This window comes from Phalacrocorax aristotelis, chromosome 5, assembly GCF_949628215.1.
Source record: "Phalacrocorax aristotelis chromosome 5, bGulAri2.1, whole genome shotgun sequence".
Taxonomy (NCBI): domain Eukaryota; kingdom Metazoa; phylum Chordata; class Aves; order Suliformes; family Phalacrocoracidae; genus Phalacrocorax; species Phalacrocorax aristotelis.
The window spans coordinates 69,824,540-69,851,317 of NC_134280.1; the positions used below are offsets into that span (position 1 = coordinate 69,824,540).

At 50.5% G+C, this 26,778-nt stretch overlaps 5 protein-coding genes across 5 annotated transcripts; 2 read left to right on the forward strand and 3 right to left on the reverse strand.

The window, feature by feature from the left end:
• Window positions 1-276: 276 nt before the first annotated feature.
• TMEM258 (transmembrane protein 258) lies at window positions 277-1,924 on the reverse strand. The gene is made up of 4 exons (XM_075095223.1): window positions 1,841-1,924; window positions 1,643-1,752; window positions 1,356-1,530; window positions 277-423 (listed from the first exon to the last, which is right to left on the reverse strand). Exons 1-3 carry the CDS (start codon window positions 1,841-1,843, stop codon window positions 1,404-1,406), a joined length of 240 nt encoding a protein of 79 aa, XP_074951324.1. The 5' UTR covers window positions 1,844-1,924; the 3' UTR covers window positions 277-423; window positions 1,356-1,403.
• Window positions 1,925-1,953: 29 nt separating this feature from the next.
• Window positions 1,954-5,684, forward strand: FEN1 (flap structure-specific endonuclease 1). Its single transcript, XM_075095160.1, has 2 exons — window positions 1,954-2,033; window positions 3,549-5,684. Exon 2 carries the CDS (start codon window positions 3,550-3,552, stop codon window positions 4,690-4,692), a length of 1,143 nt encoding a protein of 380 aa, XP_074951261.1. The 5' UTR covers window positions 1,954-2,033; window position 3,549; the 3' UTR covers window positions 4,693-5,684.
• A 5,166-nt stretch (window positions 5,685-10,850) lies between these two features.
• Window positions 10,851-11,888, forward strand: LOC142057054 (olfactory receptor 5J3-like). Its single transcript, XM_075092534.1, has one exon. It carries the CDS (start codon window positions 10,920-10,922, stop codon window positions 11,886-11,888), a length of 969 nt encoding a protein of 322 aa, XP_074948635.1. The 5' UTR covers window positions 10,851-10,919.
• Window positions 11,889-16,053: 4,165 nt separating this feature from the next.
• Window positions 16,054-17,055, reverse strand: LOC142057055 (olfactory receptor 5T7-like). The gene has a single exon (XM_075092536.1). It carries the CDS (start codon window positions 17,050-17,052, stop codon window positions 16,054-16,056), a length of 999 nt encoding a protein of 332 aa, XP_074948637.1. The 5' UTR covers window positions 17,053-17,055.
• A 5,272-nt stretch (window positions 17,056-22,327) lies between these two features.
• On the reverse strand, window positions 22,328-23,281 carry LOC142058093 (olfactory receptor 5G9-like). The gene has a single exon (XM_075095221.1). The coding sequence runs from the start codon at window positions 23,264-23,266 to the stop codon at window positions 22,328-22,330; it is 939 nt and encodes a 312-aa protein (XP_074951322.1). The 5' UTR covers window positions 23,267-23,281.
• Window positions 23,282-26,778: the final 3,497 nt, after the last annotated feature.

Here is a 26,778-nt window from a genome sequence, read left to right on the forward strand (position 1 = left end):
AGAACGGGCACAGCCTTCCAGGGGGTGAGGGAACACGAAGGTCGAGGGACATAAAAGGCTTAGGAAGAAGCAGGAAGCACTTGTCTCCTAGGGTCTAGCTGCACTAGGGTATACAGTGACCCCAAAACGCTTCTGAGCATACACAGCTGTGGAAATCTATGATAAACACAGGGCCCATCCCAAGGCACGTGGATCTTGTGCCAATATGAAAGTGGTTTGGAAAAGCCAGGTGAAAAACAAAAAAAGGTATCTAAAAGAGAAACCATGAGTCCAAAGACAGGTACATCACAGAGCCAGTTTTATTCAGGTTTGGTTTGTGGGGCTGGCAGAAGTCACTCGCCAGGAGCACAGTCCATGCCTGACATGGGCTTTGTTGTTGAAATATAAAAGAAATATAAAAAGAGCTTCTGCAGGGCTTCCCACCTAGAACCAAATGAGAGATGAGGGAGATCGGTCAGAAATCATTCCCCAGGGCAGCACCAGGGCCTGACTCTGCTGCTACTAAAGACACAGAGCAAAGGACAATACCCAGCACAGGCAATTCCCTACTGCCTCAAATGGGGAGGCGCGCCAGTTCTGCCCACTGGTAACAGGTGGGCACAGAAGCACTCGACCGCCTGTGTGGCCAGCAGGAGCCGGGCAGGGATGGGGCCCCTGTGCTCGGCCCCGGTGAGGCCCCACCTCGAATGCTGGGCTCAGGTTTGGGCCCCTCGGGACAAGAAGGGCCTTGAGGGGCTGGGGCAGGGTCTGGAGCACAAGTGTGCTGGGGGGCGGCTGGGGGGGTTTAGCCTGGAGAAGAGGGGGCTGAGGGGAGCCCTTCTCGCTCTCTGCAGCTGCCTGAGAGGGGCTGGAGTGAGGGGGGGGTCGGTCTCTGCTCCCAAGTCACCAGTGACAGGACGAGAGGAAACGGCCTCAGGCTGCGTCAGGGGAGGTTTAGGTTGGATGTGAGGGAAAATGCCTTCCCTGCCAGAGCGGTCAGGCCCTGGCACAGGCTGCCCAGAGAGGTGGGGGAGTCACCGTCCCCGGGGGGGTTCAAACACCGTGCAGACATGGCACTTGGGGACATGGTTTAGGAGTCCTGGGGGTGTTGGGTTGGTGGTTGGATTTGATGATCCCAGAGATCTTTTCCAACCATAATGATTCTGTGATTCTATTCTACAATTCTACAACTCACTCTCCCGCTGTTACTCATCGGCTGCTTTGCAGCTCTGCATAGCTGCAACACTGGAGCCTAAAGGCTGCTGCTGGATGAGAGCACAGCCTTTTGTGCATCCTAACCTTGCCCCTGAAGAAAGGTGGCTTTCAGGACCCCCCCACCCAGCCACGCTGTCGCGATATGACCCCGCAGAGCTTACAGCCACGGGGGATTCACACGGCGGTACCGGTGCTCCTCCGTCCTGGCCTCAGACATAGATACCGACCCACAGCAGCAGGAAGAGGACGCCGAAACCCATGAAAAGCGAGGCCACCAGCGAGATCAACAGCTCCTTGTAGATATCCCGCGTGTACTTGGTAGAAGTCACCTCGTAGCTGCGGCCCGGGGGTCAAGGCGGTAACGGAGGCAGAGGAAGGTGAAGGCCCTGCACTCCCCTGCTTCCCCCCCTCCCGCTCCCGTATCCCCCCGCTCCATCCCGGGGGATACACGAAGAACCAGGCGGTGAAGAACATGCCGATGGCCAGCAGCACCACCGTGAGGTGCGGGAAGACGGCCGGATTCACCGGGCTAGTGTATCTGCTCATCGCCTCCAGCTCCTGTGGGGACACGGCGAAGGTGAGCGGCACCACCGCGGCGCGGGGGTGGGCCAGGACCGGCCCCCGCTCCCAGCCCCCAGCTCCTCACCATGTCTCCCGGTTCTCGCTCCGACACGTCGCCCTCGGCTCCCGCCGCTTCCCGGAAGCGGAATGGAGACCTGGAGCGGGGTATGCCGGGATGGGTGGGCGGGGCTAGTGGGAGCCGCTCGCTATTGGCTCCGCCGGCTCCCGGCGGGCACTGCGGCTGGAGCGCGGGAGCGGTGGCGGGACGGAGCCGCGGGGTAATGGCGGCTGGGGGGGCTCGAGGGGCGGCCTCAGGGGGGTAATGGCGGCTGGGGAGGCTGAGGAGAGCCTGGGTGGGGGGGAACAATGGCGGCTGAGGAGGGCCTGGGGGGCATAATGGCGGTTGGGGAGGCTGAGGAGGGCCTGGAGGGGTGTTAATGGCGGCTGAGGAGGGTCTGGGGGGTGGATGATGGCGGCTGGGGAGGCTGAGGAGGGCCTGGAGGGGTGTTAATGGCGGCTGAGGAGGGTCTGGGGGGCGGATAGTGGTGGCTGGGGAGGCTGAGGAGGGCCTGGAGGGGTGTTAATGGCGGCTGAGGAGGGTCTGGGGGGTGGATGATGGCGGCTGGGGGAGGCTGAGGAGGGCTTGGGGGCGATGATGGCGGCTGGGGGAGGCTGAGGAGGGCTTGGGGGCGGGGGGATAGTAGCAGCTGGGGAGGCTGAGGAGGGCCTGGAGGGCGGATAATGGTGGCTCGGGAGGCTGAGGAGGGCCTGGAGGGCGGATAATGGTGGCTGGGGAGGCTGAGGAGGGCCTGGGGGGGGATAATGGTGGCTGGGGAGGCTGAGGAGGGCCTGGAGGGGTGTTAATGGCGGCTGAGGAGGGTCTGGGGGGTGGATGATGGCGGCTGGGGGAGGCTGAGGAGGGCTTTGGGGCGGGGGGATGATGGCGGCTGAAGGAGGCTGAGGAGGGCCTGGGGGGGGATAATGGCAGCTGGGGAGGCTGAGGAGGGCTTTGGGGCGGGGGGATGATGGCGGCTGAAGGAGGCTGAGGAGGGCCTGGGGGGGGATAATGGCAGCTGGGGAGGCTGAGGAGGGCCTGGGGGGGGATAATGGCAGCTGGGGAGGCTGAGGAGGGCCTGGGGGGGGATAATGGCAGCTGGGGAGGCTGAGGAGGGCCTGGGGGGGGATAATGGCAGCTGGGGAGGCTGAGGAGGGCCTGGGGGGGGATAATGGCAGCTGGGGAGGCTGAGGAGGGCCTGGGGGGGGATAATGGCAGCTGGGGAGGCTGAGGAGGGCCTGGGGGGGGATAATGGCAGCTGGGGAGGCTGAGGCGGGCCGGCATGGGTACCTTCAGGCCGGGACAAGCCACAGCAGAAAGGGGAGAGGTAATGGTGAGGTTGGGGGAGGCTGTGATTAGAAGAACAGGATAACGGTGGGCTGGGAGAGGCCGAGGTGGGAAGAGCAAGATAATGGATTGGGCACAGGGAATGGCGCACTGAGGGAAGGAGAAAGCGGGCAGAGGGGTTAATGGCTGGCCAGGGGAGGCTGAAGCCAGGAGGATAGTAGGGAGGGAGACAGTGGTGGACTGATGGAGGCTGATGCTAGAAGCAGGGTACTATCAGCCAGCAGAGGCTGCAGCCTGTGGGGTGACAGCTTGCAGGGGAGGCAGCCACCTCCCTTTGGTCCCCCTGCTGAGGTGAAACACCAGTCCCACAGCACAGCTGTTAACCCTCAGCTCCCACCAGCACTGTGTGTGCACAGAGGCTGATCCCAACATCCCCTTTTCTGTTCCCCAGGATGGGAATCCATGGCCTGGCCAAGCTTATTGCTGACGTGGCTCCTGGCGCCATCCGGGAGAATGACATCAAGTCTTACTTTGGCCGGAAGGTCGCTATAGATGCCTCCATGAGTATCTACCAGTTCCTGATTGCCGTGCGGCAGGGAGCTGAAGTGCTTCAGAATGAGGAGGGCGAGACCACGAGCCACCTGATGGGCATGTTCTACCGGACCATTCGCATGGTGGAGAACGGCATCAAGCCGGTTTACGTCTTTGATGGCAAGCCCCCGCAGCTGAAATCGGGGGAGCTGGCAAAGCGGACTGAGCGCCGGGCTGAGGCTGAGAAACACCTGCAGGAGGCTCAGGAGGCTGGAGAGGAGAGTAACATTGAGAAGTACAGCAAGAGGCTGGTCAAGGTGACCCAGCAGCACACCGACGAGTGCAAGAAGTTACTAAGGCTGATGGGTATCCCCTATGTGGAGGCACCAGGGGAGGCCGAAGCCAGCTGCGCTATCTTGGTGAAGGCTGGGAAGGTCTATGCCGCTGCCACAGAAGATATGGATTGCCTGACCTTTGGCAGTCCTGTACTGATGCGACATCTTACTGCCAGTGAGACGAAGAAGCTACCCATCCAGGAGTTTCACCTGAACCGTATTCTACAGGATCTAGGCCTGACCTGGGAACAGTTTGTGGATCTGTGTATCCTCCTGGGCTGTGACTACTGCGAGAGCATCCGTGGCATTGGGCCCAAGCGTGCCGTTGAGCTCATCAAGGAGCACAAAACCATCGAGAAGATTGTTCAGCAGATAGACACCAAGAAGTTCCCTCTGCCGGAAAACTGGTTGCACAAAGAGGCCCAGAAGCTCTTCCTAGAGCCTGATGTGGTCAACCCTGATGCTGTTGAGCTGAAGTGGACGGAGCCGAATGAAGAAGAGCTCGTCGAGTTCATGTGCGGGGAGAAGCAGTTCAACGAAGAGCGGATACGCAACGGTGTCAAGAAGCTGAGCAAAAGCCGGCAGGGCAGCACGCAGGGCCGGCTGGACGACTTCTTCAAGGTGACGGGCTCCATCACGTCAGCCAAGCGCAAGGAGCCAGAGACCAAGGGGTCGGCGAAGAAGAAAGCCAAGACCAACAGCGCCGCAAAGACCAAAAAGGGAAAATAGCCAGACTGGCCGCCTGCAAACCCCTGTGATTTGGTTTTTATGCTCAACCAGGAATTTTAGGCTAATAACAAACAGTCGTCTTTGTTCTGCATGTTAGTGCTGGGAAGGATGCTGCTAAAGTGCTTCCCCACCAGGCTAGGTTAGTGAATCGGATAAGCATCTTCCTGCGCAGCAGTAGTAACAAATGAGGCTAGGAGAGAAGAGAGCTGAAACAACCGCAGCATGGGGGCCTTGGAGGGGTGAGGAACCAGGGTGTTGCATTCAGCAGTTCAGCAGCAGCGTTCATCGGCGTGAGACTTTTGATGAGGAGGCCACAGCAGGGAGATACCCAGGCTGTGGAGTTGAAGGGAGGTGCTGATCACAGACACCCTCTCTGATTTCAGAAATAAAAAGTTAATTGGCTAGAGAGCAAACTGGGTATGAATGATAGATTTCTGCCTGACAAAATCCACCCAAAAAAGAGGTAGGTGCAAACAGCAGAGGCTGAAGGAGAAACTGGGGAGATGTGGATGGAAGGTAAGCTGGAATTGGAAAGGAGACTTGAAGTAATGAAGCAAACTCCCACTTCCCCATCTAATGAGGGTTGGGAATAGGTTATTCATTCCCTACTGTGGTAATTTTTTATTTGTTTTAAAAAAAAAAAAGTTATAATCCCGATTCCAGCGCAGTTCTGGCCTGCTCTTAGTGCGTAAACCGAGGACAAGCTGGGCGGAGGCTGCAGCTCTCCAAGGCTGAATTTTGCTGCTAGGTTCTGGTTTATGTTTAAAAAGAAAAAATGTTAAACCTAGAACGGAAGCCTGTTCACTCCCTAATTTCATAAGGCATTCTTCCATGTTGTACACCCAGAGACTGGTCCCAGACTAAGAAGAAAAAGAGTTAGTGCCTCTTTTTTTACTTTATTTTATTCTGCATTTTGCGTAGTCTTTTCCTCTCGCATGTCAATGTGATGCGCTGGGCTCTGTTTTCAAAATAAAACTTATACACAAATACAATGTTTCTCGTTCTCTGGAAAGGTCCCTTAAACCTTGTTGCTGAAGGCTGCACAGGTGAAGCAAAATCCCAGTTTTGGAGGGAAGCCTAGTAGTGCCAACAGCCAACAAAGCAAGCAGAGGCCTGAATACAGAAAACTTGAGTGTTAATCCTGGTGTTAACAGTGGCTTTTGGGTGCTTGGTAGACATCAAAGATCTGTGGGTCAACTCTCTGCCAAGTTATAAGAAGATGGGCTTGTTTCATGGGGGAATTCCATTAACGTTGCTAAAATAATCCTGCTTTTTTTTTTTTGAGCCACCTCAGAAATTGTCTTAACTATAGTGTGAAGAATAGCAGCATGTGCTGCACCTGGAGACGGGGAGCTTCTGGAGCTGGCCGTGTGCGCGGGAAGGGGTGCCTGGAGCAGAGTGCCCAAGACGTACAAGCCGCCTCCTCTGATCTGGTGGTTTTCACAGGGTCTTGGCTTAACCTTAATGCCAAGCCCTAAACTCAAGGTACTTTGGCAAGAGGAAGCCTCAGTGCTTCAAAGGAGGGCAAGTGTAGCCACTGTGCTTTGAGGTGGACGTCTGTCCTCCCCGCTTATCCCATCACATTACTTGCAGAATCCGCACCCAGAAAGCCAGGACTGCTGCAGGAAAAAAGATTTTTTTAAAAAAATCAACGTGAGAAGTGACGTTTTATCACTTGTTCTGTACATTTATGTATTTAACAAGGCTTCTCTGAGTATTTGTGCTTTCAGCCCTGAATCCTTGTGACCTCCTGTCACTCTGAGCCACAATCTTTTTTCCTTCAGCTGGAAAAACCTGCTCAGACAGTTTAAGCAGCTTCTAAAGGACCTGTCGCTGGTTTGTCTTCTCTAATGCAGAAGTGGAGCCCAGACTAAGTTCTCAGTGCCGTGTTCCCGGGAGGCTTTAAGGGACAGCCTGGCTGGGCAGGTTCAAAAAAAAACCTGGTAGGTTTAAAGGTGTTTTTAAACAGCTTTGATTTTTTTTTTTTTTTTTTTTAGCAGTTTTTAAGCATGGCAGGTTTAAAGCCTGGCTCTTCTGGAATGTTCTAGTGTCCACCACCTCATGCTCCCTCCCTCCTTCCTCTCCTGCTTCCCCCTTCCCGTGTACCCTCCACCCCGTTACCTTCCATCAGGTTTATTTGGTCACCAGGGTAAGTTACTCCTACACTATTAAAATACACACTGGGCTATTCTATACAGTACATAGGATATATAGTAGGATATATAGTAGGCTATATACTATTAGGAGACTCAGTAGACTATGTGTTTTCAATGACAAATACTCATCTCTTGAAATGTGTTTACTGTGTGTAGAAAGCTCTCAACGAAAACGGATCGAGACCGGTTTCCCCGTGATGTCGCTAAGATCTGACACCCGGAAACCGTAGTGGCTCAGGCATTTCATCTACTCGGATTCCACTATTTCGTTTCAAAATGCAGTAAAGACAAACTCTTTTCTCACTGTGCGTTCTCTTAAACATTTCAATCCATAATTTGTCTTAGCAGGAACTTCTTTACTAAATATTCCTGTTTTATCTGTGAATACCTTCATTGTGACCGTGTGGAAAGGTAGAGTGGAGTGGTTTTGTGGTTAGGGAATGAAGGATGATAAAAAAAACGCAGAAGTAAGAGTCAGGAAAATGCTTATAGCAAGGAAGTAAATTGAGGCAGCAGCAGGGAAAAGAAACTGCAAACTTAGCCTCCAGCCTGACCCCGGGCTCCGTAACTGGTTGCAGAGCCCTTCCCCCTGCCCACCTCTTGCTGACCTGGACAGCACTTAGGTCGTCACATTATTATATATCACGTTATTACGATGCCAAGAGTTCAAGGAATGAGCCAGGAACGATGAAACACTTCTAAGACAGCCTAACTGCCTTTGCTTGTACCTTTAACTGAAGGAACAGCATGAAGGTTTGCTGCCTGCTCTTTTGTCAAGGGATGCAAAACAAAGCAACCTTTAAATGACTGTAATTTCTCTTAACGACCCTCAAGTAAAACCCTAAGCGTGGTTATGGAAACATGCTCCGGCGTTCGCACCCTGGGCTTGTGCTGTGGCGCTGAAGTACGCGTTACGCGCTGTGCCTTTGGGTTGGAAGCGCTTCTCCTCCGTGGCTTGTATTTTGCGCAGGATGCAGCCGCAGCGGCCACCTCCAGGCGCAGGAGTGATTGGCTTGAGAAGGCAGGACTTTCCACATCCGAGCCATAAAAACCCTTACGCCCGCAGGGCGAGGAAGCGGTTTGTGCGCACGTTTGGCTTCGGTTACGGCGCTCGCATTCAGCTACCTTAAACTTCACGGTTTAAGCGAAGCCCTTGACTGGCACAGTCCAAAGAGGAGAATAAATTCCAAGCCCTGGCATCCCATTAAACATTATTTAGCACATTTGCATGGTTTATTTCCCACCTGTGGCTCAGCACAGATGGAAATTACCCCCCTCCACATCAGCACTGAGCAAAGCGAGGTTAATGAGCCGTTTCTGCACCATTGTCGGGGCGGGGGGGGGGATAGGACCCAAGGCCAAACCTCTTCCAGACTCTTCTCTGAGAGTTTCTAATGATCCCCTCCGTGGCTGGCCTGAAGCTCTTCGCTCAGCTACGGTTTTCTTCGGGGATTTTATTGATGAGGGCCAAAGAAGTAAATAAGCCAGAAGCTCTCCCCTTGCACAAGCCCTTCGGGACAGCATCATCATCCTTCCTGGTCAAAAGGCTGGGGCCACGCGCCGTCACTCCTTACTGAGGGAGCTGCTGCGTTACTCGGTCCCACAGCTGCAGACCGCCCCTTCCCTCCCCCTGTAGCATCAGAGACATTTGAAGAATGGAGGAAAACGGGTCACATTTCTTCTTTCTGCCTTAGGATGAGGCACACATCACGTGCCAAACACAGAAAGGTGCATCCAGGTGCTGGGTAAGGATGTGGTGGTACGCAGGAAAGCGGGGCTGCAGGCACAGGCTTCAAATCTAGGCTAAGATTAAACCCCACAGCATTCAAGCTTGCAAGTTCACTCATCCAGGGCAAAAGCTTCACAGAATACACCTGGACTGTATATTTTCCATATGGCTGAATTTCTAGGTATTATCTTCAGGCTTTCTAAGTACGTGTCATCATCTTATTGGGATAAAACCTCTGAGAAAACATTCACAAAGCCGCCCTGAACATATTTAAACCAAACAGGGAAGGCAGCTGGGAGACAAGAGCAGGACTGCACCCCGCAGCAGCGGAGATAGACCTGGCGCCTGGGCGTGGTAAACGGGGCTCAGCCTGTGAGGAAACCTTCAAGATTTTTCTCTAGAAAGAATAAAAACCCTGCAGATCCAGGAGCAACCTTCGGCTTCTGCCCACGCTGCAGTATTAGTCCTCATTGGCAGAAGGCGCCAGCTTGGTCCCAGCAGTAGGGTTGGGTGGATCTGTTACGGGTTCGTGAATATAAGGATGTTTGCGCGTTCTAAACGATCATTTTTTTTTTTGAGTGGAAGGGAAAAGCAGCTGCAGCCGAAACCCAGAAATATCCTACCAGCTATTTCTGTTATGTTGGAACCCCCTAAATATTTGTAAAGTGAAAACTCCATCTCTTACAGAGCTATAAGGAGGAATCTGGTTTCATACCAGGAAAGGGGAGGGCAGCAACATCTCCAGCGTGAGATAGCCGCCCTGATGGGAACCGCTAAAACCAGAATGGCGATGAAGTAACACTCCCACCGACGCCTGGTGTGCGAGCAAAGCTGCCAGGCATCGCCCACGGCATCCTCCCCTGCCCCAGGACAGCGTGCAGTGAGGGAAAGCGGCAGCCTGTGCTATTTCAGTAGGTCCTAATCACGCCTTTGAAAAAGAAAAGGTATTACAGGTGTCTCTGAGAATCAGGAGGCAGCTGAGCATTTGGTCTCAATAATGCCAAGAAATAGTTTATCCTCTCTCCCTGCTGAAGGAGGGGAATTGCAGGGGTGATCCAGGTGAAAGAGGTTTTACTGATGCGGTGGCAGCTTTGCGGAGCTGGAATTAAAGTCCTCTTTCCCTCCTCTTCATCTCAGGTACCCCACCATCACCCCCCCCCCCTGTAGGTCACGTTATTTTCACTACTAATTTTTTCCCCATACATTTTCTGTTCTAAACAAATACTTCCACTGCTCTTTATCACACTGATGTTCTTGTTCGTTAATACCAGTACCACTCTTTATACCAGAAGCAAGTCTTCCAGGCATCGGAAGGATTCTTAACACCTGCTATGCTCCGCTAGAAAAAGTGAGTAACAGGGAAAAAATACTGTGTGCAAGGTGTTGCGTGGTTTGAAAACGAAGACACCAGTTTTCTTTCTGCCCTGTGGAGCCTCCTGATAAGTGATTATTTTTCCTCCTCACCTCCTGAATTCCTGCGAGTACAGCTAACAGCTTTCTATTACATATATAACACATTAGCATGACTCGTTTATTAGTCTCACAGTTGTGAGGAGCAGCCTGAAAGCGCCCTCCTTCCCCTCCTCGAGTGGAGAAAAACAGGCGAATAATAATTGACCTGGAGCAGATAAGAATTAAGTGTAATAAAACCCTGTTTTGTTATGATTCGTAACCCTGGGGGGAATATTTCCCTCTGTGCTGGAACCTGACCAAGGCTGTGGACAGGAATGAGGCAGCCCAGCAAGAACAGGCTGTCCAGCAGAGGAATTTCTGTCCCTGGCTGCCGAGTGACCCCCCCCCCGAGTCCCTGGCAGCTCGCCCGGGGAGCTGGTGTGGGTGGCTGGGCATCCAGCAAAGCTGATCCGAGAGGGCACCCAGGGATTCAGGGCTCCCAGGGTCATCGTGACTCGTGTGTGTTTAGTCTGGGCATGGGGAAAATGAAGCACATTCCCCTTCCCTGCCTCCTATTCCAATTCCTGCCTCATTTTCTAATGAGACACAACAACCAGTTTGCAAATTCTTCAACCCTCCGGTTTTCAAATCATTCAATACAGGGGTTTGTTTGGGTTTTTTTAAGACCTAATATTTTTAATTCAGCCTCATGATTACAGCGAGTGAGGACAAAATGCAATTTCTCAAAGGTTTTGGGTTAGTTGCTCTGCCTGTGAGGATTCACTGAGAACCCAAGCACAGTCAGGTGTTATCTCGAGTATCAAAGCTTCACACTTTTAATACAGTACTTGCAGATAGCACCGTATGCAAGCCGTGCCATTGCTCTTTCTTATTTCACCCCGGTTGTTTTTCCTCCTTCCAGCAGGCACGCTGTCGCGAAGTACAGTAACATGGCTAAAGGCAATCACACCACGGTGACCCAGTTCCTCCTCCTGGGACTGACGAGCGAGCCTAAGCTGCAGGCTCCTCTCTTCATAATCTTCTTAATGATTTATCTCATCACCCTGATAGGCAATCTCGGGCTGATCACGCTGATCAGGACAAACCGCCGCCTGCACGCTCCCATGTATTTCTTCCTCTGCAACCTCTCTGTTGTTGATCTTTGCTACTCCTCCGTCTTTTCTCCAAAGCTGCTTATTGGCTTCTTGGCAGAAAAGAAAACGATTTCTTACCCCGCCTGCTTTGCCCAGCATTTCTTTTTCCTTGCGTTTGTGACCACGGAGGTGCTCTTGCTGGCTGCCATGGCGTACGACCGCTACGTAGCCATTTGCAACCCGCTGCACTACGCTGTTTCTATGCCCGGGAGGGTCTGCGTTCAGCTGGTGGCCGGGTCATACGTAGGGGGGATTTTGAACTCGCTAATCCAAACGTGTTTCTTGTTGCCGTTGCCTTTTTGTGGGCCCAATGTCATCAACCATTACTTCTGTGACACCAACCCTCTGCTCAAACTCACCTGCTCTGATGACCACCTGAATGAGCTGTTGCTTGTAACCTTCAACGGGACCATTTCCATGTCTGTGCTCTTCATCATCATCGTCTCCTATGCCTACATCCTCTTCTCCATCCTGAGGATTAGATCTGCCAAAGGAAGGCACAAAGCCTTCTCCACCTGTGCCTCCCACCTCCTGACCGTTACCTTGTTCTACGTGCCCGCGGGGCTGAGCCACATGCAACCGGCCTCCAAGTACTCACTGGAGATGGAGAAAGTCACCGCCGTGTTTTACACCCTGATCGTCCCTATGCTCAACCCTCTGATCTACAGCTTGAGGAACAAGGAGGTCAAGGATGCACTTAGGAAAGCGACAGCAAATAACACTTTTGGGAGTTGCCTGCTGGCCAAGCTGACCCCAGTCAGTTGATAAAGCTCCTGCTGCTCCTCTTTTCAAGTAGACTCATGTCAGCTCTCTGGAGGAGTGAGGAGCCACATATATTTACAGAAGCAGGTACAGCAAATCTTAAACATGCTTTAAAGTCTGCAGAGACTCAATGTTACCAAACATCCTGTCATTACAGGCTTCTGACAGACATTTCCTTGTCATCTCCCGGGTTCCCCCCCCCACCCCGTGAAATTATGCAAAATCATAGGAGGTGGTAGAAATAAGCTCATAAGAAATTTCCCTCTTAAGCTGAGCTTCTTAAGAAGTTGCTCTGATTCAAGCAGCGATTCCTCCAGAGGCAAGTTCAAGGAGGACTGGAGGCCTTTTGGGGATGTATATGCAAAAGCCCCCACCTCTCTTTGGGCTAACTCCAAGGGGCAAAAACAAATAAATCTCATTTCCTTCCAGGGGGCTGTGCTGTGGGAAGCAAGGAAAGGGAGGAGAAGCAGAGACCACTGAGCTGCCAGGGGATGAGAGCTGTAAGTGCTGTGATCTAGCATCAGGGAGATGCTAAACAGTTGAGTGACCACAACATCACAGCCTGGAGGCAGCATAGCCGTGTCTGTGCTGAAAAACCTCCTCTGCTTTACCTCCACACCTGGAGGAGACTTCCACCCGAGCAGCTGGGATGTTTTCCTGCTGAACCGCCAGGCATTTTCATCCCTGGGGAATGAAAGCTATGGCTTGTCTCTGCCTGTACCCAACAGCATAGCAGCACTCTCAGCCACCCACATGGATCCCATCCTACCCCTTGCTCCCTGCAGCTGCAAGACATCTAACTCAGCCAGACAGGCTTGTTCTGTGGGAGGGAAGTGGGCTTCGTCTGACCTGCATCTTACATCTGCCTTAGGAGAAGCAGCAGCCAGGAGTGGCATTTCTCCCTCTTGGCAAGGGGTTTAGCATGATTGAATGTAACTAGCTAGAGAGAAGTATATTTTTTCCCCTATTTTCTTGTCACGGGGTGGCTGTAAGTGATATTCCCTGCCAGCCAACTCTCCCCCCAGACAGCTGTAGAGGCAAGAAGGTACCACCAAGGCATCCTCCAGAACCTCACGCTCTCCAAAGCCGAGACAACTGACTGCAATGTGTTAGAGACCTCGAGCAACGAGAGCTGGGATGCCAGGTACCCCCAGAGAGAAGAGGGAGGTCATCTGTCACTTAACGTTAATTTGCACATGGCTGCATCCGACTTAGTTCAGATGTTGTTTTTTTTATAGCTGAAATAAAAGAGAAATACTCCTAGCTTGATTTCTTTTAGATGGCCATAGAAATCATGACCTAAACACACCCACTGAATTGTTACACCAATAACCCACACCTTTTTTTGCTCAGATTTAAGAGTCTGCATTGTGGATTCCTACTAGAGACTAAACCAAAACCCACCCAGAGCATGCAGCTGAGCAGGGGCCATTTTTCCTAAGAGGCAGCCACAGAAAAAGTTGGTGGGAGGAGATCTTTGTAACACTTACCTTTCATAACAGCTTGCTTTATCCTCAGCTTGGACACTAGAGGGTCTTGTCTTGCATTAAGAGCTGTTCACACTACTCACGTAACGTGACACGGCTCAGGGAGAAGCAAGGACCAGCTACTCCCCAAGGGAAAGGCAGACTGGGAGCTGAAGGTGGCCACGACGCGGGGTGGGCAATAGCCTCACCTGTGTGGCACGGTCCCGCAGCACCCATCCATGGAACCAAGGGCTAAATTCAAGCCAGGAAAGCTGAAGAATGGACCAGGACCAGGACCAGGCACAGCTCTAAAAGTTGTCAAAGACCCAGGGCTGAGCTTAAATAGTACCCTGAGCCTTGGGCAGAGGGTGTGGGTGGAGACCCCAGGTGATGCTGGCCATGGCAATTTCGGTGGTTGCACTCCCTGATATCTCATGGAGAGGGGAACTGGTTTTTCCCCCACCTGGTGCCCTAAACGCAGCTACAGCACCGGGTGCAGCCTTCCCTGATGTACCCCTACGCACAGAGGAGGGAAGGGCAGAGCAGAAAGGAGCGATGAGCTCCTTTGCTGCATGTTAACGATTCTCCTCCCTCCTTCTGAGTCACGCAGAATAAGGCGCTGCAGACGTCAAGTTCTGTGTTTCTCGGGGAAATTGTCCAAACGCCTCTACTTTTTCTGAACACTCCGCCAGAAACTTTGATTAAAAGCTTTATAGCATTTCGCTTCATGCCAGCTTAAAGCTGGGTTTAACTGGTTGCCGTTGTATTCCTTCATAATTCACTACAGTTCTTTTAGGAAGACCACAGTTTAACAAAGATGTTTATTTTAAAACATAAAATTTATTCACTTTGTCGATATACAAGCTATGGGTTCTTCCCAAAATTGTATAGCTCATTACGTGTGAAAGGTGTGCCTTGATTAAATGTTAAAAAAGACCTTAGTCTGCTGTTTTCATTAGAGCATCTTCCACCTCAGCCATGCGATGGCGTACAGAGCCGTGACTCAGTGAAATGGTTCAGTGATTGCCACAGAAAGCAGGGACCTCTTACTGATCATCCAACACGGGAAACAGATCTAAAGAAAACCCGTCCCGTGAAGATTTTTGGCTGGGCCACGTGTCTGGCAACGTGCTAACGTATGTGTGCCCACACCAAGTCGTTAGCGCGGCTCCAGGTCCCCAGAGCCAAGGCTACAGCTTTGTGCTTTCTGCTGGTTCTCCTGGTCAGAAATTGCCCCTGAGCTCACAGCCGGACCCTGGCCTGGCCGGTCCCGGTCCGCCCTGCTATTGCCAGGTCACTCGCAGTGGATAAACCCACCCATCGTGTCAGCATCGCCTCTGGCAGCGTCCTGCAAACCTGCTCAGCCCCTTCTTGCGCAGGCAGCTGCTATCGCCCACGTGCAGCCTTTGGAAGGGACCTCGCGGGTGCCTGTCTCAGCAAAGCCCTCGTAAGAGCATCACTAGCGTGCTCCTAGAAAAATTCAGAGAGCCCGAGCCGCAGTGCAGCGCTCCATGTGTCTCTGGCAGAAACAGATCCTCAGTTCTTCAAGCTCATTTGGGACAAATACTAAGTAATAGCTTTGCCCCAGCCCTCTAGAAAACACAAAGGACGGGGCAGGTGGAAGAGAGTACTGAGCTGTGGAAGTGTGGGGAAGCAAGATGGGGAAGCACAGAGGTGGCTTGAGCTGTCTTTAATGTAGATTTGGTTTTCTGCTGGAAGGCATCAGACTATTAGTTGCGGACATGCACTGGAGGAGGGGTGGAAAAGGATTTCCCCCTGTTTTTTAATTTATTTCTTCTCCATTCATTACTGGGCTAAAAACAAGGCTTGTGAAGTGGGAAAAGCAACATAATAGAGGGGGAAAAATAACCCTCACTCAACTTTGGGATTAAACAAAAAAAAGATATTTCAAAGATTTTTTTAAAATAATACATAGAAGGCAAAAGACTCTACTAAGGATACCGGCTTGGGTAGGGTGTGCGTCTGCAGGGTGGATAACAGGGCTTGAAATCCCAAGTCCAGACCGCGCGGTGCTGCACTTGCTCCATCTCCATCGTAAGGCGACCCCAGACCACCAGCACCGTGGCTGTTCGGGGCAAAGGGCGACCTGAAACCCTCCCTCCCACCAGCGCCCTGGCCCTTTACATGCCTATTAAATTCACGGCTGAGCAGAGGCTCAAATATGACTCATCCCCATTCACCATGAGTGCTTTAATGACCAACACTGTCTCAGCGTTATTTCATGTGACCTCACGTGGTGCTCTAGACCTAAAACTCCTGCAAAATTCAATTATCATCCTCCTAATGCCAGGAACATCACCAGAAGACTTGTGTTAATAGAAACCATGAGAGATCAGACACTGGCTGTTTTGAGGTTGGCAGGGCAAAGCCACCACCTGCGTTCTCCCTTCAGCGCTCTGAAGCCTGAAATTCAGTTGATTATTACTTTTTTATACTATCTAAATAATAAATAATATTTATTTTAGGTCATATTTAAATAACATCTACTTTGGAGTAAAACTTTCTGCCCAGTACTCGGTCCCTGTCAGGTTTCAGGCTACAGCCGGGCAAAGCCCCGTCTCTCCGAGGGCGAAGTCCCATCCCTCCTAGCACAGCGCGGAGCCCTGAGTCAAGGAGAAATGTTATTTTCCAGGTGTCCGCTTCCAGGTGCGTTTAGTCCCTGCTCCTTGAAGGTGCAATATCTAACCCTCCTCACCACGGAAGGGTGGTCCTCTCCTTCCAGCTGACCAGGAACCGTGGGTGGACAAGGAGGAGAGGACTCTACCTTTTGCTCTCCTCATGGCGTTCTTCATGTCCGTGTTTCTTAGGCTGTAGATGAGCGGGTTCAGCATGGGGACTGCAACGGAGTAGAGCACGGAGACCACCTCGCCATGCTCCAAGGAGTGTCTGGAGCCGGGGCGCAGGTACATGAAGAGGGAGCTGCCGTAGTACAAAGCCATGGAGACCAAGTGCGAGGCACAAGTGGAGAAGGCTTTGTGCCAACCGGCTGCAGAGCGCATCTGCAAGGCGGTGGTGAGGACCGACGAGTAGGAGACTAAAATGAAGACTGCGGTGCTTAGCACGTTGAACCCCACCACGGCAGAAACCATCACCTCGTTGACATGGGTGTCAGAGCAGGAGAGGGCTAGCAGCGGTGGTCCGTCGCAGAAGAAATGATTGATCCTCTTGGACCGACAGAACGGGAGAAGAAATATAGAAACTGTGTGTATGGTGGAGCTGATCACACCAGCTAAGTAGGCACCAGCCAACATCCCAACGCAAAACCTCCGGGACATGACCACAGAGTAGAGCAGCGGGTTACAAACGGCCACGTAGCGATCATAAGCCATGGCAGCCAGCACGTAGCACTCGGCGGTGGCACAAGTCGCAAAGGAGAAGAGCTGAGTGGCACACCTAACGAAGGAAATAACCTTCTTCTCCACTAAAAAATTCAACAAGGTTTGAGGGATGATGGTGGAGGAGTAGCAGATATCCAGGAGCGACAAGTGGCTTAGGAAGAAGTACATGGGGGTGTGTAGGCATGAATTGATTCTGATTAATATAATTACTCCCAGATTTCCTATTAGAGTGACGACATAGATGGCAAGGAATAAGACAAAGAATGTCACCTGCAGATCTTCTCGGGTTGTGAAGCCCAGGAGAATAAACTCTGATGCAAACGTATAATTATCTTCAACCATATTGAATATATAAGAAGTTCAGTCGCTTTATGTCTTTCAAATGGAAATGCTTAATAGCATCAGTCAATGGTGTTAAGGATGTCAATTTTTGTCTGTCAAGCAGTTGAACCACTTTAAGTCAATATAAGTTACATTTTCTTTGAGAGAGGAAAAACTCAAGTTCCCGAGGCCGATCTCCCCGTTCAGCCTTAGAAAAGCACATCTAGCCACCAGCAGCACGCTTGGAAGCGGGTGGGTATTTTAAGGCAAGGAAGGAGGGAAATACCACTCCAGAACAAAGCACAAATAAATTGCAGAGCTTTCTCATAGTTCCTCGCAAGGCATTTACACATGGCAGTCCATGATTTTCACAGTAACTGCTGGGAAAATGAAATTATTTCTCATCTTTTGAGTGCTCCTGCTCCCGTGTGAGTACATGAGGAATAAATACCTGTTCCCTGTGTCCCAGGAAGATCTCCTCCAGGTGAGAGCACTGGAAAAGGTGACTTTCCTTAGTGTAATTTTTCCTCATGTAGGATGGTGCAGTCGTAAGAGCCAGGATTTGTCTCACCTCGCTCTGCTTCAGACCTGATGTCTCCCTTGGAGATAAAAGATAAATTCAGGCGTGCTCTGTCTGCTCACCCAAGAGAAATCATTAGCTCCTAAAAATCACACTCTACGACAGATAGAATAAATAAACATTGATTTCTCCTGGATAACATTAATCATCGGTTGACAGAGTTACACCAGAGAGCAAAGCGAGAGTGTGCGCTGCCTGGCCTCTGACAAACAGGTCCGCGCTCGAAAGTCGTCATTATCTGATGTCCCTTTTGCTGAAGGGGCGAGGTTCATCTCCACATCCAGACATCTCATTTCAGACGTCCTGTGAGCGACAATGTCTGGTCTCCTGGTGTTACTAATGGGGATTTAGAGCTGCTTTTCACTGCCCACGTAGAGATGCTGGAGGCAAAGCAGTGTCTGAGGCATCCACACGGCACTGGAAGATGTGTTACAAATAATGAAAATCGAGCTGTTTGGGTCTGGAGCCGAATCCTCCCCCAGAGGCAGCATCCACCTGCCTAAATGCAGACGTCTACTGCCACTGGAGAATTGACCTGAATTTCACAACCGGCTGAGGCTCACCCTCACTATTTTTCTCATTTGGCAAGCCAACTGCGTGGCGTGAAGCGGTCCAAGATGTAGATATGAAACCTGGGAAGTTTATAGGGCTGCAGCTTGTGCCGTGCAGGATAGCTGCCCGCCAGGAATCACACCTCCCTGCGGCTTGAAGACACTGACTGGCATGGAGATAAATAAAATCAAAAATCCGTACCTTGCTGCCTTGGATTAGCCCTTATTCATGCCGACAACCAGCTGGTTGGTCCATGCTCTGCTAAATAACCGTCAGCAAACCTCTGAATATTTATCCTTGTCCTCCTGGGGAAAGGGCCTTCATTTGGGACACCTGCTTTCCTAGCCAGCTTTGGTAAGACCTTGCATCTCTTGGGCGAGCCAGCACAAGACCTCGCGACTCACCAAGCAGCCTGTCGTTAGTGTTTGCCAAGATTTAACTCCTGGCTTTATGGGTAGGAGAAAGACCGGCTGCTGCTGAGACTCTACAGCCGAGCAAGGCTTGCAGTGCATCCTCCTGGTTAGCCAGCCGTTAGCCCGCTCCTGTGCTGGACGTTATCCTCTAAAATCTCACTATGGGAACAACAGGAAGGTGCCAGATCTGCAGAGATAAAATACAGTTTGGCTAGCTGGTGTTTTGAGAGTCTTACAGCCCAAACCTTCTAGTGAATGCCAAAAAGCCTCATTAATAGGATGGTTTAAAATGTGAAGCAAAAGCACCCTGTGCTCCCACCTCCAGCACCCCCCTGGGTTCTCAGGGTGACCGTCTCTGCCGCCCTGAAGCAGAGCAGGGGGGGACAGTCTGCCACGAGTCCTGGGGATCCTGCGGACGCCACGGGATGAAGCGGGATTTTCACAGTGGGGATTTCTTCTGCTTTGCTCTCGGGTCCAGTTGCAGCCGTTGTTACACCCGCAGCTGCTCCCCGCTCCCGCTGGAACCGTATGCCGCGTCTTCGCCCATGCAACGTCCACCCGTGCTTCCAGAGCTCTGCCCTTCGCAGGAGTCACGGAGCCGGGGGTAAAACAAATCAGGGAATAACACCTTAACCTCCGTCAGACCCTGCCAAGCCCAGAGAGGTCCCGAAACCCTCCACTGCCAGGTCAAGATAGAGCCAGTGGGTTTTTAAAGTTCCTGACACCGCAAGGGGTTATTTGAACAACAGCAACTCAAAAATATTGCCTTTAATAGTTTCGTACATCCTAAAAAAAAACTGCCCAAAGATGGGGTATTGCCATTCCCCTACTGCACGTGCAATATCTGCATTCAGAAACCTCTAGGTTTTTTTCCATAGAGCGGCTCTTCTTGGAGGCGTTTGACCCTCAGTTCAGACTGCATGCGATGAGGAACCCAGCACTTCCTTTTCTCAGTTTACGCTGATGTTCAGAAGAATAATAATAATAAAAAAGCCTTACTTTTCATTTTGTTGTACCTGCCTTTATTTTTCAGTCACAAACTCCGGCTATACTTTGCTCCCAAAATGAGAGGTGGCTGCACCGACTGCGGTTCCTCCCAGGAAAGGACAAAAGTCACCTCTTCATCTGCTCCAAAGAAAACCTCGTAGGGAATGACCCCGGTTTTATCCCCCGCCCCCGCCCCAGCATTCAGCATTTCATAGCGAAGGGTGGGCTTCTTCCCCGTGAGGGTCACCAGGACGGCTCCACCGTGCTAACCCAGCAACCGGGGAGCTCCGCAGGCAGCCTCACCCTTTTAACTCAGCCTCCGAGAGCACCGAGGGCAGCTGCCCACCTGGGAGCATTCAGGTGGCGAGGGATGCGATTTACACAAGTCAGCAACAAGAAATTAAATCCTTCACCTACAGGGGATAAAAGTTCAGGTCTCTCCGTGCCTTTTCATTCACCTTTATTGCAAAACTGGGGAGACCCACGGCAGGAGTAAAGATGTGCTGTAAGGACCCTTCCTGAGAGTGACCTGTAGATCTATGGGAAACAACTAATGTGGGAGGTAATAATATAAAATACCAGGAATTATCATTTCAAGTTGCGTATGGTTAGCCCTGACTTATTTAAGAGAAAAATAATTCATAAGGCAGAGCAAATTTGATAATCTAGATTTCATACGATGTGAAGCCTCACCCAAGACTTGCATTAGACGAAAAAATAATGCAGTTTTTGTCTGCATTTTCTGTGTTTTCCCCATCATTTCTAAACGCAAGGGGAACTCGGTCAGAAGCTTGTTCAAACATCTGACATTCCCCATTCATTTTTAACAGGCTCGGGAGCTGCTGAGAAAAGAACCGAACTAAATGGTTGGGTTCGGCCAACTGTAGAGGCGAGGTGATGGTCTTGTTTTATTTATATGCGATTTCCTGGGTTCCTGAACAAGGACAAGCCACTTCGCTACCCAAGGCTTACTAGCCCATTAAAAAAAAGCCGTTTTCACCTCAAATAGAAAAGAAGATATTTCCAAGAATGTCCAATAGATGGTGGCGACGTATAAGAAATCCCAATCGGTATTTTTCTAGCCACTTTAACATTGCCCCCCCCGCCCCCCCCAGCACTCCCTTTGATACCTGAAAGTCTGTTATGGTCATTTCACATCTCTCGGGACTGACCACAGAGCACCATGGTACACAGAAGGAATAGAAATCAGTCGTTCACATATAAACAGGCATGGATTTTATTCAGAAGTAGGTGAAATGCAACTTTTGAGAAGGAAAGGGGCATCTAAAGGACGGGTATATTTGTACGCTGTCATGCCTTGCCAGCAACAGTAAGAGTCAGCTTCAGGCTGTCAACTTTAGGGATAAAAAGTAAGACTAATAATAAAATTATTATTTAAAAGAAGTTCTAGGTGCCACCCAGGGTCACGTCACTGTTTGGGATATTTTTTCACTGTATTAGAGAATAGTTTTCCCACTGTTGACAACACAGCTCACGTCAAGCGACCGCAGGTGGGAAATCCTCATCCAGGACCCGACCGAGCCTCCTCCGTCCCAGACGATCACCTCCATGCCCCCTCCCAGCCGACACTGTGAAGATGATATTATCAGGGACATCTCTTATGTTTGAGTGATGAAATATTAAAGGAATATAAAAGTTTTGGGGGCAGAGGGGGAGGAAAGTGTGGTTACTGTTCCCCCCCATGGCACTGCCTTGCCACAGCAACCACACCTTCCTCTTCAGAACATGGTGAAAGGGGGCAGGAGCTGCAGTAGCTTCTTGTATAAGGAACAAAGACTGTTGGGTTGGGTTTTTTTTTAAATTAACCTCAATTTTTTTTCCCCCTGTTTGCCTTGTTTGTTTTTCATGCCTTTTCCCCACTGCCTTACACCAAAGTGCAAATCTCTGGCTGCAAACTCTACTGATAGTTTTCTAATTTATGCCCACAGTGGTTTATTAAAAACAAAGATGATAATACTATTTAGAGCTTTGTTTCGAGGCTTTGAAAGGCAGAAATTGTGAAGGAGAATTGAAGGGAGAAGGGTGTATGGTTGCCTAAAAAGTTACAAAGATCAATTTAACGCTGCAATGTAACTCAGCAGCCTGGTTTCAAAACAGACCTAGTTAAGAATTTATATTTCATTCACCTGGCTTTTTCACCGTACCCCATCACCCCCTTAACTGCATTAAAACGTGAACATTTATCCATTTAGACCTGGTGTTTCCATCCTTCCTACCAAGAGCTTTTCACAGGAGCTGCCTCCCAGACCTAACCCATAAATCATTGAGACTCCAAGTGCCCAATGCCACCCATGAAACTATTCATAATTTCTCTGGTATAAACACTTTTCTACTAAGCCAACACCAGCGCAGCCTCTATCCCTTCATTTACTGAGCAGGTCTTACAACTAAATTAAGGCTAGGGAGTGACAAGAAAAATTAGTATCATAGGTGTTGGCGTACACATTTAACACGAGAATATATTTCATTATAAATAAATATATAGTATAATGTACATTTAATATTGTATTTTATATATGTACACATACATATATATATGTGTATGACTTGCCATTCATAGGATCAGAGGCCTCTTACGTGTCCTTTCTGATCAAAAATTATTCTACAGCCCACTCAAAGCAGGGCTGACTTCACAGCCACATCACGTTGCTCATGGCCTCATCCAGGCAGCTTTTGAATATCTCCGTGGGCAGAGGCTCCACAGCCTCAGAGAAATCCTGTATCGGGTTTTATTGGGGCAGGTTCAGAGCCTGACTGCGATTCTTTCTGCTGTTCTCCTCAGAGCATTCTTCACCTCCTGGTTCCTCAGGCTGTAGATGAGGGGGTTCAGCATCGGGATGACCACCGTGTAGAAGACGGAGACCACTTTGTCAGTGTTCAGGGCGTAACTAGAGCTGGGGCGTAAATACATGAAGATTGTCGTCCCGTACAACATAGCCACTGCTGTCAGGTGGGATGCGCAGGTGAAGAAGGCTTTCTGTCTACCTTCAGCTGAACGGATCCTCAGGATGGCAAAGAAGATGAAGATGTAGGAGACCAGGATGGTGGAGATGGTGCTAACCTCAATGATGCCGGCCAAGGAGAAGAGGATCATCTCGTTGATGTAGGTGCTGGCACAGGACAGAGCCAGGAGGGGAGGAACGTCACAGAAGAAGTGGTTGATGACATTGGAGCTGCAGAAGGGCAGCCTAACGATGAAGGTCATCTGTATGACGGAGTTCAGGACACCCCCAAGGTAGGACCCCACCACCAGCCACATGCACAACCTCCGAGTCATAACAGAGGAATAGAGCAGGGGGTTACAGATGGCCACGTACCGGTCGTACGCCATGACGACCAGCAGGAAACACTCAGTCGTCACAAAGACGATGTAGAAGGCAGCTTGGCCCATGCAGCCAACAAAGGAAATGGTCTTCCTCTCCGATAGGAAGTTCGCCAAGGCCCTGGGGGCAATCACAGAGGAGAAGCAGATGTCGACAACGGAGAGGCTGCCAAGGAAGAAGTACATGGATGTGTGGAGTCGTGGGTCACCCCGGATCACTACGATTATCCCCACGTTGCCCAGGAGGGTGATGGTGTAGATGAGCAGGAACACCACGAAGAGGGCTGCCTTCATCTCCGCTTGGTCACTCAGGCCCTCGAGAACGAACTCTGCCACCGAGGTGAGATTCTGCTCTGCCATTCAGAGGCTTCGTGTCTACCGAGGAAGGAGAGAGCCTGGAAATACAGGATGGTGGAAACCACGCCCTTATGGCCTGAACAGGGATAACTTGATCATTTACACCCTGTGCAGCCAGGGTGCCCAGACCGTTCGTTTCTAGGGAGCTAGAGCGGGATGGACCACACTGTGACCATCTGCTCTGAGCTTGTCCTCCTTTACAGCCCAAGGAAAGAGAAGGGCCCTTCTGGAAGAAGAGCATCCCAGCTTTCCCAGACACTTTCCCTGCCTGCAGCGAGTCACTGCGGGGGGGCTCTCGCTTTCTCACTGTGGGCAGACCTCCAGGCAGGTTGGTTTGTATCGCAGAATCCCATTTTGATACCTACAGTTGGATGAGATTGATGGATATGGCAGCAGGTGGGGGTTCAGGCAACACAGACCAAGTCATCAGCTCTGCCCTTGACCTCCAGTGATGAAGTTTTTCTCCACATTTTTTTTCCCTTCCTCCTCATTTCAAACCGATCATAAGGCACCAGAACAGGATGGCTCCGATTTGGGCAGCAGCTTCTGGCTATAATTTTAATAGCTTGGAATAAGAGTAAAAATAGTGTAGCTTTCCTGTGTTGGTTTTGGAAAAGGCACTGGGGTAAAGAAAAAGAACCAGTCTTTAATTTGCTGGGAAGTAAGGAGGGAGACAGGAAAGGGGTGCTGCACAATCCTAAAACTCACTGGGGACATGAGGAGTTTAATATTACGGTCTCAGAAAGCTTGGGGAGAAGCAGCCAGGGAGACCATGAACAAAATTTGGGTCTGAAGCTGTTATTTTGAACTGAGGTAAGCATCGAACACTTCCTTGGTACAATTCGGAGAATATACAGTTAAGAGACTAAACACCTTAAAATCTGCCTTGATTCCCCCATGACATTCAGAGCAAAAGCACTAGCCATGGCGTTAGGGTCCCCTGTACAAAGAGCTGACGTGGGTTTAACAAATGATGGATCAGCCTTTCGATAAGCGAGCCCATCGCGTCCCTGTCCGCAGCTCCCCTCGCCGTGCCGCAGTAGCCCGGCAGGGACCACGAACCGCCACGATACGCCGGTGACTTTAATCATTGCCTCGTATTTCCAGAAGTGGACTGGGAGATGAAACCTGATTTACAGAAGTGATTTAAGCGGCAGGAGATAGCTGTGAGCGTTTATGAGCGTGAACCAGCTGTAACGCACTGAACTAAGCCCAGACAAAAGCGGGATCCACGACGCAGTCCGGGAACACAAAGTCACACCTGGTGCTCTCCCCAGTGTGCACAGACAGCAGCTTCTGACTGCAAATTGCACCTTGTTTCCAGGTGAGACGGAGGTATGGCTGAGAGCACTGGCAGGAGGCATGGGGGGTGGGGGGGCGGAATGGTCAAGGGGAAAAAAGAGCCAGCCTGAGAATTCACTGGTTTAAGATGCCATCTGAGGCAAAGCCTTCTCAGAGGGAGCATCCTGGTGGTACAGGGTCCCATCCTGGTGGTTAGGGCACTCACAAGGACTTCTCTCACCCCATTTTCAGCAGGCAAAACCCCAGCAGCTCCTGCCTCTCCCTTCAGCTGAGAGAGGAGTCAACACCACGTGTGAGACCACGGGACTGTACTGAGCCAAACTCACTCAACTCCGGTTGCTTAAGTTGAGGCACAGAGTTAAGCTGCTCACCCTAAGGAAAATGTGAAATACGGGTTTCTGTCCCTGATAGCACAAAGGTTCAGAATATAGTAATAAAATCTTTACAGGATTAAAGATAAGAATTGAAGGCTTACCCCACCAGATGAGTGTCAGGATCAGAAGTCTCACTGAAGAACCATTCTCCATCAGCAGCGTATTTCTTTATAGAGATATTCTTTGAAGTGAGTATCACTTTATTTCAGGGTCAGTGGCTGGGTTAGTCTTTCCTTGGGAGTGTTCTCTCCTTCTCCCAGGCTCCTTAAACATACCATAAGCACCATGATTTCTGATCTTTTGAATTTAAAGTACTGGAGTGCATCCCAGCAGAAAAATTTCATCTTAGCCATCGCAGAGGAGCAAACCTTTACCCGGTGTAAATCAGAGCAGCCTCCCCAAAGGTAACATTGCTGCAGTGATTTATACCAGAGCAGGGTAGTCCCAGCAGAGCTCGGCTGGACATTTCGGGGAACAGCCACACCTACCCTTGGGTGGGGGTCACCTCCTCTTTCCAGCTGCAAGGTCTCTTCCACTTTGGATGACACCACAGGTTCAGGATGTCCGCACAGTAAATCTGGGGGACTAACCCGTGAAGCCATCCTCCCAGCTGCCAGGTAAACAAGAATGTCTCTCCTGAGCCCTTGAGAGCCTCCTGCATGTTTTCATCAGATGAAGTTGTTCACTTGCAGCAACGTGTTGCTTTTATAGGTGTCTCTGCAGGTCTTCGTGGGCAACAGGCACCCCTCCTCAGGGAGCAAGTGTTTGTTGTGGCTTTGGCTACAGTTCAGGTCTTCAAGAAGTGAATCTTGATAGTATAGTGCTGGCTCCTTGATGAGAATCCATGAGATTCACAGCAGTCCAAACTGCAAATAAAGGCTCAGCCACGTACGCGGGAGGATGCAAAATCCTGCGCTAATTATTGTCACAGATATCAATAACCTGTTACAACACTTGGGAGCCTCAAGGGACAGAAAAAGAGATCCAAATGAGCACAAGCTCTTCTTCACAAGCCCCTCTGAAAATCAAGGGGGAGGTGAGAAGGTGCATCCAAAGGGCAATTTACTCCAAGTATCTAAAACACCTATCGCAAGCAGCTTAGGCTGTTGTAATTAGCTCTGGATGGGTGCTTGGAGCAGGTGGCTGGGATTACAGGAGATGAAAGCTGACCCAAGCCTCCAGGCCACGAACAAGCCTGAAAGGCTTCCAGGCTACTGATGGTTAAGGACAGGGAGGTCTCTACAGGACCCACCTGTCAGAACACAATTGACAGACAGTCCATTAAACCTTTTCGCTATGCTCCAGGTATTTCCAGGAATCTCAGCTGCCCATTTTTATCTCCCCTTTGCAGAGAACCAGGTCATTCTGCTGCTCCACCTCTACTGCGAGATCAAAGCCAACTCATCACAGCCTAGTTTGGAAAGAGATGGTGCTAGTCCAGGTCTTTCTACAAACTTTTTTGCGCTAGCAGAAAACTGATAGCGTATTCACGGTAATTTCAGTGTAATTCACCTCTGCTCCATGCACTCAATAGACACCAACTTCTTTCAGTGTCTGGAATATCTTCAGGAGTTTACAATTCACACTATTTCTTTCAGTATAGCTGATTTTCCCCTTTAAATAATAGAAGCCCATGCTCTTAGATTAAACTGCAGTGTGGATAGAGTCACCAGATAAACAGCAGTTTGTATGTGATTCACAGACAGGATTTATTCATCTATCAGTTAACAGCATTAAGTATAGACATAGGAGCCAACTGCCTAGGCTCTCTTTGCAGTCAGTAGAAGTGAAGGTGGTGGTTCAGCTGTTCAGACACAGGTGTCCAGGACTACCCGAGAC

Bases quoted from the DNA above. Each gene is read 5' to 3' on its own strand.
- TMEM258 (XM_075095223.1), bottom strand. The intron at 1,531-1,642 runs GTATCCCCCGGG...CCCGGGCCGCAG, and splicing joins TTCACCGCCTGGTTCTTCGT to CTACGAGGTGACTTCTACCA.
- FEN1 (XM_075095160.1), top strand. From the start codon at position 3,550: ATGGGAATCCATGGCCTGGCCAAGCTTATTGCTGACGTGGCTCCTGGC.
- LOC142057054 (XM_075092534.1), top strand. From the start codon at position 10,920: ATGGCTAAAGGCAATCACACCACGGTGACCCAGTTCCTCCTCCTGGGA.
- LOC142057055 (XM_075092536.1), bottom strand. From the start codon at position 17,052: ATGGTTGAAGATAATTATACGTTTGCATCAGAGTTTATTCTCCTGGGC.
- LOC142058093 (XM_075095221.1), bottom strand. From the start codon at position 23,266: ATGGCAGAGCAGAATCTCACCTCGGTGGCAGAGTTCGTTCTCGAGGGC.